The sequence below is a fragment of the Barbus barbus genome (assembly GCF_936440315.1).
Source record: "Barbus barbus genome assembly, chromosome: 8".
In the NCBI taxonomy this organism is placed as follows: Eukaryota; Metazoa; Chordata; class Actinopteri; order Cypriniformes; family Cyprinidae; genus Barbus; species Barbus barbus.
The window spans coordinates 4587767-4604353 of NC_136736.1; the positions used below are offsets into that span (position 1 = coordinate 4587767).

Consider the following 16587-nt stretch of genomic DNA (forward strand, 5'->3'; position numbering starts at 1 on the left):
CTGTGTTGAATATGAAAGCTCTTGGTTTAATATTCAGATGAAGCAACGATCTCCAGACATTAAAAGGTGTGAATATATGTCTTGTATTTTTCTTAATCTTTTCAGTTGCATGGCAGTAATTCAGAGCAGCTTTTTCAGTAACGAGTGAGAAACTGATTGTTTTTGTCATGTTTCGCACACACAGCTTTACACAGCAAGCAGAGGCAATTAATAAGCAGCTCTCCAAAACTATCCCGTCTCTTATTTGAAGAACTAGGAATTTACTATTCAATTAGTAAATCAGTTTGGATGCGGCAATTAATGATTTGTTTATTCATTTGACTCCGTGTGGCGACGGCTGCACAGCACTATATATTGTATTTTTTGTAGCAATATATTAATATGCATTTATAATATGATTAAAATCTAACATTATTATTAGTAAAATGATTAATAATTAAAAACAAGTACAGTTTAGTTGAATGCCGTTCATCAGCGTGTTTTTGAGTCAGTTCTATTAATTATGCAAATTGATGTTTTCAGATGCTTTTGTGCTAGAACAAGCCTGTTCTGCCTATTAAAGTCTGACAAACAGGCCTCACTCATGTGCAGAACTATTGCTTTCTTGTGTAAAATCATTGCGTTCAACTCAATAATGATTTGCACAGAAATTTGCTCTTGCTTGCATTTTCCTCGCATTAACAAGGTCCATTTTTTGCTTCGCTTTACTGTCTTACGGCCTTGATCTGAATCAGTGAAACTCCCTATACAAGAAATTCAAGTCCCATTGTAAGCAATTTTTAAAAAATATGTTGTTTTGAAGTGGCAGTTTTGAGTTGTTCTGAGAGCGTTCAGCTATAACCTTGGTACGATCAACTGTAATTTTCATAAAGAAATGCATTTTTCAAGAGTACCAAGTATTCAAGGACAATCCTGCCTCGTCTTACCTTTGCTTGAATCCAGGTGACCGTTGCTTATGGATATATTTGAAATAAGAATCTTCTGACGTAAATCCATTTTAGTGGCAAGTGTTTTATGTATTATTAATGAAAATTAAAGTCACTTAAATGTTTATTATAATTATTTATTTTTAATACAAAATGATATATAAAAAAATGATATATTACAAAATAATAATTATAGACATTATACATATATCGAAAATCGCATCCAGAATAAATGTTTTTGTTTACATTATGTATGTGTACTGTATATTTATTATGTATAAATACACATGCATGTATATTTCAGAAAAAAATAATGTTTATATTAAATATATTTATAATATAAATTATATGTAAATACATGCAAATATTTTCAAAATACATACTGTATGTGTGTGTTTATATATACATAATAAATGTACACATATTATGCAAACAATATCGCATATTTTGGATGTGATTAATCACAATTAATCATTTGATAGCACTAATACATATATATATATATATATGTATACAGCGGGTAAAATAGGTATTGAACGTCACCATTTTTCTCAGTAAATATATTTCTAAAGGTGCTGTTGACTTTTTGACATTTTCACCAGATGACGGTAACAACACAAGTAATCCATACGTACAAAGAAAACAAAACAAACAAGCTCAGAAATTAAGCTATGTGTAATAAAATGGAATGACACAGGGAAAAAGTATTGAACACATGAAGAAAGGGAGGTGCAAAAAGGCATGGAAAGCCAAGACACCAGCTGAAATCTATCAGTAATTAGAAAACAATCCTGCCCCTCGTCAGTGGAAATTAATATTAGATGGTTCAGTCCCAACACCTACAGTACCAGGATGATGAAGATGAAACAAGGGTGGACATTTCAGCAAGAAAATGATTGCAAACACAGCCAAGGAAACTCGTTTTTCATAGAAAGAAAATAAAGCTGCTAGAATGGCCTGCCAATCACCTGACTTGAATTCAATAAAAAATAAGAACTAAAGGTCAGAGTTCATAGAAGAGGCCCACAGAACCTTCAAGATTTGAAGACTGTGTGGAAGAATGGGCCAAAATCTCACCTGAGCAATGCATGCGACTATTTTCTCCTACAGGAGACGTCTTGAAGCTGTCATTACCAACAAAGGCTTTTGTATGAAGTATTAAATACATTTCAGTAGTTCAATACTTTTCCCCGGTGACATTCTATTTTTATTAAACATAATTTCAATTTCTGAAATTATTTGTATTGTTTGCTTTGTATGTATGGACTTGGGTTATTTACGACATCTGGTGAAAATTTCGTCAACAGCACCTTTAGAAATATATTTATTGAGAAAAATGGTGACGTGTTCAATACTTATTTTACCTGCTGTGTACACACACACACACATGTTGGTTTTTGTGGTTTATGGGGACTCTCCATAGGCGTAATGGTTTTTATACTGAACAAACTGTGTGTGCTATTGCCCTACACCAACCCTACATCTAAACTTAGCCCTCACAGGAGACTTTGTGCATTTTTAGATTTTCAAAAAAACACCATTTAGTATGTTTTTAAGCCTTTTGAATTACGGGGACATAGGCAGTGTCCTCATAAACCACCTTCATATTGTAATACCTCTGTCATACCCATGTCATTATACAAATTTGTGTCCTCATAAACCACACACACACACACGTGTGTATGCTTCACTATTCTTATTATTTTGCCTTTACACTTTTAAAAATATAAGGCTGTCAATAAATAATCAAAAAAAATATATATATATAAGGCTGTCTGTAAAAACTTTGAAGAAGAAGAAGATTAGTCTTGTAGTGGAGTTGTGTTTCTCTGAAGGCACAACATTACAGCCAGCAGGAGTGAATGATGAGTGTATTTTTATATTCTCCTATATGCTCTGGGCTGGGTAGCAATGAGGTTCAAAATCCTGCAGTTATCTAAAATATCAATTTTATTGATCCCAGAGGGGAGATTGTAAAAATAAGCACATTTGGCTCTGAACTTGCTGTTGAAACGGCAGCAGTCACCTCTAGAGACAGCTGTGCATTGTGTGGAGGTGAAGTATGTACTTGCAGTGGCAACTTTATTTGGTGCTCTTACCTACTCTAGTCTTATTAACTCCATCTTTCGCCTCTAGCACAGCCTAAATTCTTGCAACATGGAAAAACTGTGCAAGGATGTTCTGGTTCTTACTGACATGTTAACGTTTTTTCCATCTTTTCCTTACAACACTGTACTGGATTGAAAACTCCCAGTGTCCGTGGAAGAAGATAAAGGTACTTTGTAACATGACTGATAATGTGAAGGTCTGATACCCCTGTACCCCTAAATGGATCCATGCTTTCAAGAGCAATGCATATAATTTGTTTTATAGAAATAGTTCACCTAAAAATCAAAAATGCATCTCTGGCTCATACTCATTTCATTCCAAACCCATGCAATTTTCTTTTTTTTTTCACAAAACACAAAAGATGCTATGCAGAATGTCCTGATGCTTTTATGCATTAAAGAAAAGATGCATCTTGAGAAACATATTTGAATACGAATTAGATGCAAATGAGGAGGATATTTTCAGCTAATAATGATTCAAATTTCAGTCAGTCTGTTCCATAAACAAACAGCTTCAGTCCCCATCACTTGCACTGAATGCCAAAAATAACGTTTAGCAAATTCTGCCAAACATCTCCTGTTGTGTTCTATGGAAGAATAAGCCATACAGGTTTGGATCGACATGAGGATGAATAAATGATGACAGAATGTTATTTCCTTGAGCAAACTATTTAAGAACATCCCCTCATTATTTCACCATCTAGATTGTGCTTTTGACTCCTAGCAGGATGCATCCATGAAATGAAGCTGTGTACATATATGCTATAATATTTGCCAACCCAGGTATGTATTTTCCCAGTTTTCATATATTCAGTGATCCATTATAGTTCCTCTTCCTGTTTTTAACTGACAGAAGCGGAACCCACAGTGCATTTCTGATTCTACAAGCCTGTTCACATCAAACACTGCATTGCATTTGAAGAAAGCCCTTGCACACTAATATGGTTATATACATTTTCCAGACCTTTCTGCCAGGTTTGATTTGTCGAGACATTAAGCGTTCTCACCCACAGAATATTGTCGTCTGTTTATCTTAACTTTCTCTGGAAGTTTTGGACAATGTGCTTAAACCCCGTTCACAATGTCTTTCTCTGTATTTCAGACTGCAGGCTTCCTATTGATTGGATGATTAACATTGCTATTTGACTATTGGTCGGCATAAACGGAAAAGGAAAGTCATTGATTTTGATTTTGAGCAAACTGAGACTATGTTTTTAAAATAATGTGGACGCAATAAAACCGGGAACATTGATTAAAGTAAACAGGTTAATAAATACTAGAAAGGGAATGACAACTTTCAATTTAGTGACTTTTAAAAACTCAATCCATTTCCATTTGAAAACTACAAATAATGATTTTATGACAACAGCTATCGTAAAAAACAACAACTTTATTTTCGTTGATTTGTTTGGTCCCAGAAGTCTGTGTTCAGTTTTGTTATTTATTTTCAAGTTCAAACTTTTCAGTGCTGACATGCATAATGCCTTTAAGGAGCTCTTGACATAGTTTAGAAGAAAACTGTATTAGCTGAGAAATATATTCGCTTTTTGAATCATGTTAAAAGTTTACAAAATTTCCCTTAAACAGAAGCACATCCCGTTATATCTGCGGGGATGGGACGGTTAACAGCCCAGTGGACTTCATCTTGTTCATGCCACCATCCAAAACACAAACACGAGGGAAATTTACCTTCACCAGGTGAGCTGCAAACTACAGGAGAAAAGAAAGTGAATTAGAATTATTGTTCAATTTAATACATTTGACAGAAGCCTCAATCTAAAGTGACTTGCATTTAAAAGTGCATGTGTGTTTCCTATAAAAATTAATAGGAAAATCAAATAACTTTACCATGGTCGCATTCTTCATGATGCTGCTGAGGATCACAATGACACGGAATCTGTATCCGGCCAGGGTGCTGCTGGCGGGACACTGGAGCAGTTCCCCCTCCGGCCCAAATGTGGAGGTGTACGGAATGTTAATGCTGCCTGGGATGTGACCTCGACTGAAGCTGCACAAGTACGGTCAAGGGCCATATGAATGCATTTATTTAAATGAAAAAAGTACAGTAAAAATAGCAATATTGTTTTATTGTAATAACTGTTTTCTATTTTAAAATGTAATTTATTCCTGTGATTCAAAGCTGAAGTTTCAGTATCATTACACCAGTCTTCAGTGTCACATTATCCTTCAGAAATCATTCTGCAGTCTGTATCTTTTTTTTTGGTTAAAAATGATCCAAAATTGATATTTGACACATATTATCCTCATATTACATAACCAGCCAGTGTTCAAACCTATCGCCTTACTTTAGCCCGATTCACAATGGTTAGCTTATAATAATGTTTTCTAATTTGAGTGATATGGGTAGGTTTTCGCGGGAAATTTGAGCATGGCACTGCATCATTACGTCACGTCTGTAAACAAAGAAGTTTTCCCGGCGAGTAGGCTATCGCAGGTGAGGATCCTGCAGGTGGCAGATCGTTTATAGCCTTTTCTCACAGCAGCTAGAATAATTAAATGTATTTGATGGCGGATTGGAGTCCAGAAAGGATTGTGTGTTTATGAAACACATGTGAATGAAATTAAATTATATTCCAGTTTTAAATGTGCTTCTGATTACAGATAGCCTGGGATTACACAAGATTTGTATTTTAAAGAAAACCAGTTCGAAGGGAGTATAGTTTGCATTTTGGATTAAAAGAATTTCTTAATTTGAAATTTGAATGGTATGACAATTAGATATTAGACGGTACGGAAATTGAAATGTACATGCTAATACACACTATACTCATAGTCACGCAATGCTGATGTTGTTAACATTAATAATTTGAGAACAGAGTATAACAGTTATAATACTTTGCACAGTTAGATGTGATACGATTTATTGTAATGCTTTTTTCCTCAGTTGGTGAGAACAAACGTGGCAGACTTGTTACTTGTGAAAATTCTGATTTGGGTCATACATTCCAAGACATAGGCTAGAATCTGTGATTGCAAAGTACAGTAAATATCCACACGGGTGCAGTAATTGATAGCTACACATTCACCTCAAAACATTAGATTCATCCGTGCTGGAGCCGTGCCGGAACACTGGATCACAACCCCACGCACGCAAGACAATTCCGCAAGAAACTGCAATTCCAGGTTTTCAAACAGAGATGGCGACAAAGAGGCAAATGTTACTGACTATAGCTTTAATGATGCTTAAAACAAAGGAAAAAATAAAAAATAAAAAAATTTCAATCTCATGCTTTCTAAATTTCATCATTAAATGTTATTACGATTTTGCCTGATTAAAAATGTGGAAGCCATTACGAAGTTCAGCTCTACTCTGTGTATTACAGTGAATTAAGCGAATACCCAGAGGTACTTTGGTGTACGTATGTTCTGGTAAGACATCTAAGAAGCACGTAAGCTCTTGAGCTGGCCGTTTGTAATTGTGTCAGGTGAAGTTCACGGGATTTACAGAACAAACTCCACATAGATCCATCGGCTTTGTGGAAACTGTCCAACTCCATCCAAAAACCACTGCAGCACTACAAAAGAAAAGAGACAGAGAACAAAGTGTGCAGGACAAGATAAAAAAAAAATTAAACAAGTGGAAAAATTCCTCTGGGACATCGACTGAATATGACCAAGATGAGTGCATGCAAGAGCAGTGTCTCAAAGAGAAGCGCTGAATGAAACGCGGCAGGTGAGCGGAGTGAAAGATGAGATGAGAAAAGAGAAAGAGTGCATAGTGTAATTGAATAATAACTCTTCTTAACTGCCTTCCTCTATAGATAAAGTTACAATCTGTGGTATTTTGCGCTACATCTTTCAACAAAAATGATTGGGAGCTGAACTTTTCTGAAACATTTAACAAGACCTTTCTCCGTTTCTCAAGAGGATGAGAAAATGCTCAAATTAATCATTAGTTCATGCAGATTTTATACAGGCATTAAAACAGAAAGGTCTTTGTCTAACATTCATATCAAATATTGATATGGTCATAAATGGTGCAGAATACAGAATAAGAGGACAATGAATATTTACATCCATATACCAGCCCTGCAGCTTTTACATTATATTTACTATGCAGCAGCTTAATTTCCCCGAAAGCCTTGTATACATTTATTATGACTGCTCTTATCCTGCTTGTGTGCTCTCTTGTATCTACTTAAAACAGCACTAATGCAAACAAAGGCAAACCTCTTCAACAAATGAACCACAGTAATGTTCTCCCACACATTCCCACACTGGACTCTCACTATTAGCAACACACAACAATCTGTGTATGGGCTTGATTTTTCAATAACAATACAATACAAATTTTATTTCTATAGCACATTGAAAACAACTGCCGTTGACCAAAGTACTTTCCAGCATCATTACATACAGTCACAAAAACAAAAGTCAACAACAATTCAAGAAAATTCAACATTACAATGTAAAACCTGATCCCTCTAATCGACTCCAAAAGCTCTACTAAAAAGGTACGATTTCAATCTAGACTTAAAAGCATCCACAGATGGGGAAGATTTAATATGCGTTGGGAGAAAAAACTGCAAGTACTTTTATAAAAAGACCTCCATTGTTCTTGGAGTTGGCCTTACAATTTTTCCAGTTTTCGATGTTTCTAATGTCCTGAGGTCTAGCTTTGGACAAAAGCATGTTATATCTTAAGAAGATACAATTACACAACCATTCAAAAAGTTTAGGGTAAGATATATAAAAAAAAGAGAAGAAATAAATACTTTAATTCAAAAAGGGTGCATTAAATTATTAAAAAATGACAGAAAACTTCAAATGTTACAAAAGATTTATATTTCTAATAAATGTTGTAACTTTCTATTTATTAACTTTCTATTCTTTTTATTTAAGAATATGGAAAAAAAATGTAGTATGGTTTTCCACAAAAATATGTAGCAGCACAAACGTTTTCAAAATTGATAATAATATTTAATGTTTCTAATGCAGCAAATCACCATATTAGAAGGATTTCTGAAGGATCATGTGACACTGAAGCCTGGAGTAACATCACAGAAAAATTTAAAAATATTTTCAAACAGAAAATTATATTATTTTTATATTATTATAATAATATTTCACAATATTGCTTTTTTTTTTTTTACTGTATTTTTATATCAATAAATGCAGGCTTGGAAAAAAAAAAAAAAAATCTTACTAAAACTTTTAATTTTTTTGGCAGTGTGAGGATTCTATTTGCAGTATCATTAAGACTGAAAGGATACTCTTCAAGGCTCCGGATGTCCACTGCAAGAATCTTAGGTTTCCCAGTCCTGGCCCTCTTGACAGGAGTTTTAAAGCATGCCGGTCCACTGAGCTCACACAGGTCAATGAGGTCTTCTACAGAGATACGTGGAGACACTTCTGTTTTCAGCTCGCTCAGCTTGAGTGGCTCGCGGCTCTGAGGATGCGAAAAAATAAGTGGTAAAACAACAGATTTTCAGCAGCACTGAGCAGTATTTAAAACAAATGTGTGAGAGAAAGTGATGAGTGGGTTGAAAGTAAGACAAGTAAATATTAGCCAGTTAAGCAAGAAAAACAGCGAAGAGTCATGGAGTACATTTAATGAAAACACACACATATGTTCAACTCCTGCATCCTGCACCTTGACGATACCGGTATCCCTCAAGGATCTGTACTTGGTCCGATACCATTCTAAATTTATACCACATCGCTTGAATCTCTCACCCAAATGCATGGCTTTTCTATTTCACTGCTATGTCGACAAAAATCAGGTCTCCTTTTCATGACTCTGTTTTCACCTCTGTGATCACATAGCCCTCTGACATCTCAAACTGAATGAATAATCAACACCTCAAGCTCAACCTGTCAAGACTGAGCTTCTGACTCTCAAACACAGCAGTTACCTCGAGGTGAATAAAAGCCCTAGATATCTGCAAAGATGACCAGCTCGCATTCAGTGAACACATCGCAGCAATCACATAGCCTTATGGCATTATGGCATATTAAACACCTTTTAGCTGACCTCAACTTCTTGTTAAATTTTTTTCCCCAGATGGAGGAGGCTGAGATTATTCACCCGACCCTAAATCACAAGTAGATACAAACTGTATTAAATGGTGTTTAGATGCCAGTCCGATGATCTTTTCCTGTCTGTGTAGGTGGGAATTAAAAGTTAGGCAAGATTAGATGTTTTTTATTCATGTGACAGCTCACCAGCTTACCTGGATGTGCCACATGACCACTGAAGAGTATCCAAAATACTGCTTAATTTAACCGTTAGAAAATCTGTCACAAGCTGTTGTCAGAAATCCTCACACTTGCATCTTTGCTGAAGTCTATATGGGGTGCACAAACTTGCCCAAATCAAAATCAAGACACTCTTTCTGGCCTACCATTGCAGCCAATGTCCTGGGCCCCTGCTATCTTAAACCCATTATCAAACCCTTTTTTCCCCAACCCGGTTGGAGCAATTAGCTTCATCTAGCCTCCACATGCAAGGAGCCCACCTGTCTGGAAATTTCTCCATCTGTGCCACATCCCAACGATTAACAGAGCAGCAAATGGCCCAGTTGAACTCAGAATGAAAACCACTCATTCTCACATAAATATAATTTCTCCCATTCGACTGAAAAGCAATACTGCAATATCATAGCTCTAATTGGCACTTCAGGTTCAGTCACATTAGATCTTCATCAGAAAGGACCGATTTAATAGGCATAATAGGCGTGGATAACAATCACTGTTCATCCTCTCTACACCTTAACACTGGCTAAATAACCAAGCAAATCACCTATAGTAACCACAGACAGCGAGTGAATTACAAAAAGGGGTGGGCAGTATGACCAATTTAATATGTGTAGTGTAATTTTATAAAAATCACTTTCTTTAGCAATATTGTCATGTTTTCCAGTAGAGAGAGCTATACATCTCTTTCTGCATTCTGTAGCTCAAACAGTGCAGCAAGTCACTAGCAATGCTGAGATTGTGGGTTTGATTGCCACGGTTAAAAATAATGTTCTTTATTGGCTCAAGTACTGTATGGTACCAAGAAGAACTTTAAAAGTCTATCCATTGCACAAAAGGTTCTTTATAAAGGAAAAAGCTTCTTTAGATTAGTAAAAATGTTCTAAAAATATTCTATGGCATCGCTTTGCCCATTTAACATGTTGAATTGGCATTTGTCGGGACTTGGAATGTCTGGGAAGTGACATACTGTCGGACTTGAGAATCAAAACTGTATAGGATCAGACAACTTATAAGCATGTAAGTTCAGAGAAACATATCTTGAATTAATATATCTGCAGAGTTTAGCTCCAACCTTGAAAAAAAAACCTCACCTGCCTGTAGCATCTAGTAATTCTGAAGACCTTGATTAGCTTGTTCAGGTGTCTGATTAGGGTTGGAGCTAAACTCTACAGGACAGCGGCACTCCAGGACCGACATTGCCCTGGACAATAATATCATCACCATATTCCTGACTGACATTTGAATTTAAAAGTAATTTGAAATTTTAATTTTAATTTAAAAACCCAGTCATGCCGTAGTGCTATTGTAGTTTAATGTTCATATTTATATTGTCTTTTGCCATTTGTAAAAATTGCAATTGCCATTTAGTTCTGAAATTAACCAATTAATTTTTATCAAGTATTTTCGCTGTTTTGCTGTATTAGCTTGTATAAGCAATGCCACAGAGCAATACAGCATATATAAAGCAAATTGATAAATCCAATTGTTTAGTGACATCTTATGATTGTGAAAAGCACCAAGATGACCACTTTGATGAAAAACTGCCTATAAATTGCAACAAGTGTGCATTGCGAAGAAGAAGATTCCCCACAAAAAAAAAAAAAAAGCACCAGCGAGCCACACTGCATAAATGGTAAAAACCCTAATAACAATGTGCATTATCGCTGAATTCCTCACTTCGCAGTGCAGGACTCTGAAACAAAGGGCAACAGCACAGGAAAGGGCAGTGAGGTGGGGGGATATCTCGTAAATGTCAATGTTCAGTAGCCCATGAAATCAGTCCAATCAGTCACGGAGTACCAGCCTCCCACAGAGTGCAGCCAATTACCTATGAGGTCACCTTAGCAATGGAGGTAAGTTTGAGGAATGGAGGGCGGCTGATGTCCAATGGATTCTGGTATTAAAGTGCATTAGATCCGCAGGGCCCGTGGCATTCTCATCACTGCCTAAAGGAGGCCCTTGTGCCCTGGCTTCAGACTCTCTAAATGCAGGCAAGAGTCTTGACCTTTTATTATCAGTGGTGACATTTCAATAGGCCATAAACTTGCCTGTTTGGATGCTCTGTGGTTTCAGAGAATGGCAAGAGATTCGAAAGCCACTGAGCTGGTCTGATTGGTCAAAGCAGTAAATGTTTAGTCTCAAAGCTGGCTTTAAAAATGGAGAAATAACCAAATCCATGCAAACATTCCAGTGGGTATTTACGGTCTGAAAAGGATTACCAGTGCAAATCTGAAAACAAGCTTGTGTTTGAAAGGCTTAACATCTACATGACAGGAGCTGTCAAAAGATATATGCTATCTTCTATCAAAAATGATGAAAGATGGAGATCTGGCATAAATTCAGTCCTGTGACGATGCCCTGTGGTGCATGAGAGGCATTTAACCATCCAACATCTGGCTGCAATGGATCAGGTGACATGTTTAGGCTGCCGCACATCAGAGAGTCTCAAAGAAAGTCTGCAGAATAATAATACAGATCTAAGACTGAAGGAATGAGACAGTGGTCTGCTCACGTCCCCTCTCCTGATCAATCAGAGCCTAGCGTCGCATGCCACCTCAGAGCTGGAATATACTACAAAAAAAAAGAAAAACATGCATTTTGTTGCATGCAAAATAATTACATTGCCCAGATACACTGCCATTATATTTGGATTGATATTGTTAGATCATGTCTAACAATATGCATCAATGCAATATGCAACAATATCAATGCATCAAGCATTTTCAAAATGTTTAATGCCATGTACCCACAAATATGATGAATATATTATGATGATAATCTTATCCTTCCTAAAATATAAAGGCAACCATATATTTCCATGTACAGTAAATGATGACAATGGTTTTTCCCCACAAAACAATGTGCATAAGTGTTTATTTTTAACTATTAAAATGCATGTTTTTTCCCTCTAGAATAAACATCTAATACCAATAATCACAGTGGGAGTTTTGGTGGCTTGTTGCGAATATATTCCATTTTTTTATTTTGTTGTTGTTTTTGTTACTTCTACAAAGCTGGAAGATTATATACTTCATTGCAGTTGTAAGGTTCCTATCCAACACATGAAACACAATGACAGTGAAACAACCAGAAACTAATGGACAGCATTAATACCACATGACATGCAAGTTAAAAGGCCAGCAATATACCAATGCACACAACAAAATGAACAGCAAAACTGAATGAAAAGGGTCCGGTACAAGAGTATTTGAGACTAAAGTTCAGGTCCACTTGCTTCAAGGTTTTTGGTTGTGACAATGACCTCAGTTCACCGAGAAGTCATTTGCACTTTGTCGTTCCGAACATCGTTCATTAACAGGCTGACACAAAGGCCGTGTACACAGCCCAAAAGGAATGTTTTTAAGAGGATTAACCACAGTTCTTTGGCTCTTTGTGTTAGAGTGGCGTGTTATTGAGAACCTTGTTATTGAGTTATTGAGTAAACTAGCTTATTCATTTAACAAGCCATAAATAGCCTTTAAAAGCATCTAGTAAAGCCCAACTAATGGAGGTGGATTCTTCCAAAAATTGACTGACGTTACTGTGTGTTTAATGGCTGAGACTTTAAGGAACAATTGCTAACTGTCTGAGGGCGTTGAAGAACTTGAGCTCAGAAATGAGTCTGCAGAGGAACTCAAACAGCATCAGGAATCTCTTGTAAATCTACATGGATCTTATGATGCAGAGTCATTGCAACATAAAATATGTGGTGCAAAAAGTAACAAGAGTAGCTAATAATATGCTAAGGAGCCCTTTAAGGGACATGGTGGTGGGAAAAATTAGGGGTGAGTGAAAAAAATTTGGCGTGGGAGGAAAAAATATTTTTCAAATGCTTTGTGTTCTATATTATATTTGCATTCCCTCGCAAAACTGTTGCGGTCTCTCGCAAAGATATTTGTGTTCTCTCGCAAAACCAGTTGAGTTCGGAGTCGGACAAACTCTTCCTGTTTACTTTACAGCTTGCAGTGGTTCATACAGCTCCGTATGTTCACAATGGAGCGGTCGAGTTTTATTTTGAACTTGGACTCAAATAAAGAAATACGTCAGTGCTTAGTTGAAGGCACGGTTTTGGGACATTCTACGGTTAATATGGCTTAATGTTTTAAAACAGTGACATTGGAGGACCAAATTCGAATAAAAGCTGATAAAATGATTAGGCTAATATTAATAACCTTATTAATAATATTACTTAGCAGAATAGCCCAGGATATGAACGCAACGCCCTGCACGTAAACCTTTTCTCCCCCATAATACTCTTAATGGGATTCCTGGGTATTAAGACTTGTATGGCTTATTATAATGTAAATGATGTCACTTACTGAAATCTGTAGTAGAAAACCCATCAAAGACGTATGTTATTTTTTAAAAATCACATTGTTTTATACATATTTTGCACTATGGGGGGCGCCATTGTTCTGATGACGTAAAATGGTTGCACTCTGTGAGCTACTGCCGCTACCTGTTGCTATTTTTACCACAACACAACTGGGAGTAGACAACTCGGAAAATTAAATACTGATATGATGACCACAGCTACTGGAAGAGCTTACAGGTGGTGATGGATATATATAGGTTTAAACCAAATAATAATAAGGCTAACGCATATTTACTCCTCAATTAAAATGTTTTTTAAAAAGGTCTTTAAAACAGGTCTATTAGGCTATAGGCTACCTACAATGAATTATAGTCCTATAATTAAAATATTAACACTGCAGTCATAAATACAAATCAATTAAATAAAAAGCTTTTATTTCAAGCAACGACTTTCAAAAACAACCTGTTTAACACGAAATACGTTTCTTCTCAATTTTTTATTTTTTTCCACTATGTGTGGGCCACAAGAGAAATATTAAGGAAATAAATGAAAACAGCTATAGGCTATACCATTATCAGCATATTGAAGTAGATTCGTCTCTCGTCATCTCTGAGAGAATAAGCGGCGTCAGATGCCGAAAGCTCCGTCATTACTCTGTCATGAATCTTGCGCAAAGTTTGCACGTGTGCAAACGCGTGCTTGTGTGATATCCATTGGCTTGCCTTCATGGTTTAAAACAGAAATATTTCCAACATTGCGACGTAACCAATTATCCCGCGTATCGAAAACATACCGAACCGTGACACCACTGTGTCATATCGAACCGAACCGTGAATTTTGTGAACCATTACACCCCTAATATATAAATAGATAGATAGATATTTGTTTTTGTTTCTTTGTTTTTGAGCAGCAAATCAGCATATTAGAATGATTTCGGAAGGATCATGTGACACTGAACAGGCTGAAAATTCAGCTTTGATCACAGGAATAAATTACATTTTACAATATATTCAAATAGAAAAGTTTTTTTTAAGTTGTTTTTGGTTATGTTGTTTTTTAAGTTTTAATATTTCACAATATTACTGTTTTTACTGTACATTTGATCAATTAAATGGAGCCTTTCTGAGCCTTTGTAAAAAAATTGTACATACAATCTCAGTGCTTCTGAATTGCAAAAACACGTTATGAAATAACGAATGGGAACACGAATGGGAACACAAGAAAACTAAATTTCAAACCTATTAATGGTTTGAAACGGTGGCGGAAATACACTGCAGAAATGATCATTTCTCTACCCTTTCATCAACATATCAGTCCAATTCAGATAATAGATTCTAATTTAGCAAATTATAGACACATTTATGTTTAAATGAAATGTTAAGACTAGTGCAGAAAATGGCAAAACTAAATTGTACTATTGAATTGGAATTTTCATCTTGCACCAAATGGAAAATGTGAATTCAATCAGAAAACTGTTATTTTACATAACACATTTCAGTGTGTTATACATCCCTATCAGGTATGACCATTTGATTATACTTTATTGCAGTCAGTAACCATCGCAATAAAAGGCACGTTGTGGTTATTACTGTTCATCATGACAATAATTTCAGAGTGTGACCATCTACGACTACTTAGTGTTGCTCAAAAACGCATTCAGCCGTGTACACATGATGTTTCTCTGAATCAGCTAAAGTCACTGGTATCTACATCACACACACACACACACACACACGGCTGCTGACAGAAGGTTTGGCGGCAAGTTCCGACTTGTTGGAGTCTGGCTTTAGTGATGGCGCCTGTCAGATGACCGACAAAAAGAGAGAGAGCAGAAAGCTTGTTCAGCAGACACATCGTGCTCTAATGACCAGGAGATGACAATCAACAGCAGGCCTAACCGCACCATTTACCCCCCAGAGCACAGCTAGAGAAAAAAAACAAGTGATTCTGCGCTGAGAAAAATGCATGACAAAGGATGAATAAATAGTACTAGACCACATAGAAAAGAAATAAGAACTCAAATAAATTATGACACAGGAGAATGGGTCTAAAACTATAACGCAGTAAACTTTCAAAACATGTACTAAAGACTATTTAGTCACTTGATTTAAATGCATAACTGCCATTGATGAAAATACTAACAGATTCAGTATAGACATCTTTGTTTCTAAGCTGCTGTGTAACCTTTTGTTTACCAGTGCAAATCTTAAAGGGAAATCAACATGAGAAATCAAATTTGCCTTGATCTTTTGGCATATAAGAGTATCATAGCTTAAAACGCCCTTCTTATTATAAACAAAGCATTTATTTAATCAAGCTCCAAAAACACTCGTTTTGGATCTGAGGTGCAGGGTGACGGCAATGCTAAAAAATCTCTGTCATGACCCCTTTCAACCATTAAAGGAACAGTCCACCCAAAAATGAAAATTTCCTTAAAATCACAGAATTGACTAAAAGTGCATCACCCTCAGGCCATCCGAGATGTAGATGAGTTTGTTTCTTCATCAGAACAGATTTGGAGAAATTTACCATTACATCCCTTTCTCACCAATGGATCCTCTGAAAAGCCGAGGGTTTGTAAGAAAGGCGTTTTAACTCTGAACCATTGCTTCTGGGCAAAATGCACATCCATAATAATGCTTCCCCCAGTTAAAAAGTCCATCCTCTATTTTCCTCTCACATCAAAATTCATCAACATATTTGTTTAGAACTGTGTTAACTTTAAAAGAGCGCTTGATTGGCGCATATTACTCTCCTGCTTCAGATGAGAACGCAATACTATGAATAGAGGACTTGTATTTTAGCCAGGTGCATTCATTTAAAGTTAAAAACGTCTTGATGATGGATTGTTTCTTACAAACACTCAGCATGTGATGTAATGCTACATTTCTCCAAATCTTTTCTGATGAAGAAACAAACTCATCTACATCTTGGATGGCCTGATGGTGAGTACATTTCCAGCTAATTGTTTTTATTTTGGGTGAACTATTCCTTTAAGCCACAGCACACTTGAGACACT

General features: G+C 36.2%; 1 protein-coding gene across 2 annotated transcripts in view; it reads right to left on the reverse strand.

Annotated features, from left to right (window-relative positions):
- Positions 1–4371: 4371 nt before the first annotated feature.
- The window catches only part of LOC306874354 (TBC domain-containing protein kinase-like protein), a 48938-nt gene continuing 36722 nt past the window's right edge, over positions 4372–16587 (reverse strand). The window contains exons 24-26 of one of the 2 annotated variants that reach the window (XM_079424324.1): positions 8269–8444; positions 4883–5042; positions 4372–4744 (exon numbers count right to left, since the gene is read on the reverse strand). In XM_079424324.1, the coding sequence (XP_079280450.1) occupies positions 4634–4744; positions 4883–5042; positions 8269–8444 (447 nt within the window). In that variant the 3' untranslated portion in view covers positions 4372–4633. The remainder of the gene's footprint in view (positions 4745–4882; positions 5043–8268; positions 8445–16587) is intronic. The other variant, XM_079424323.1, reaches the window with a different exon arrangement.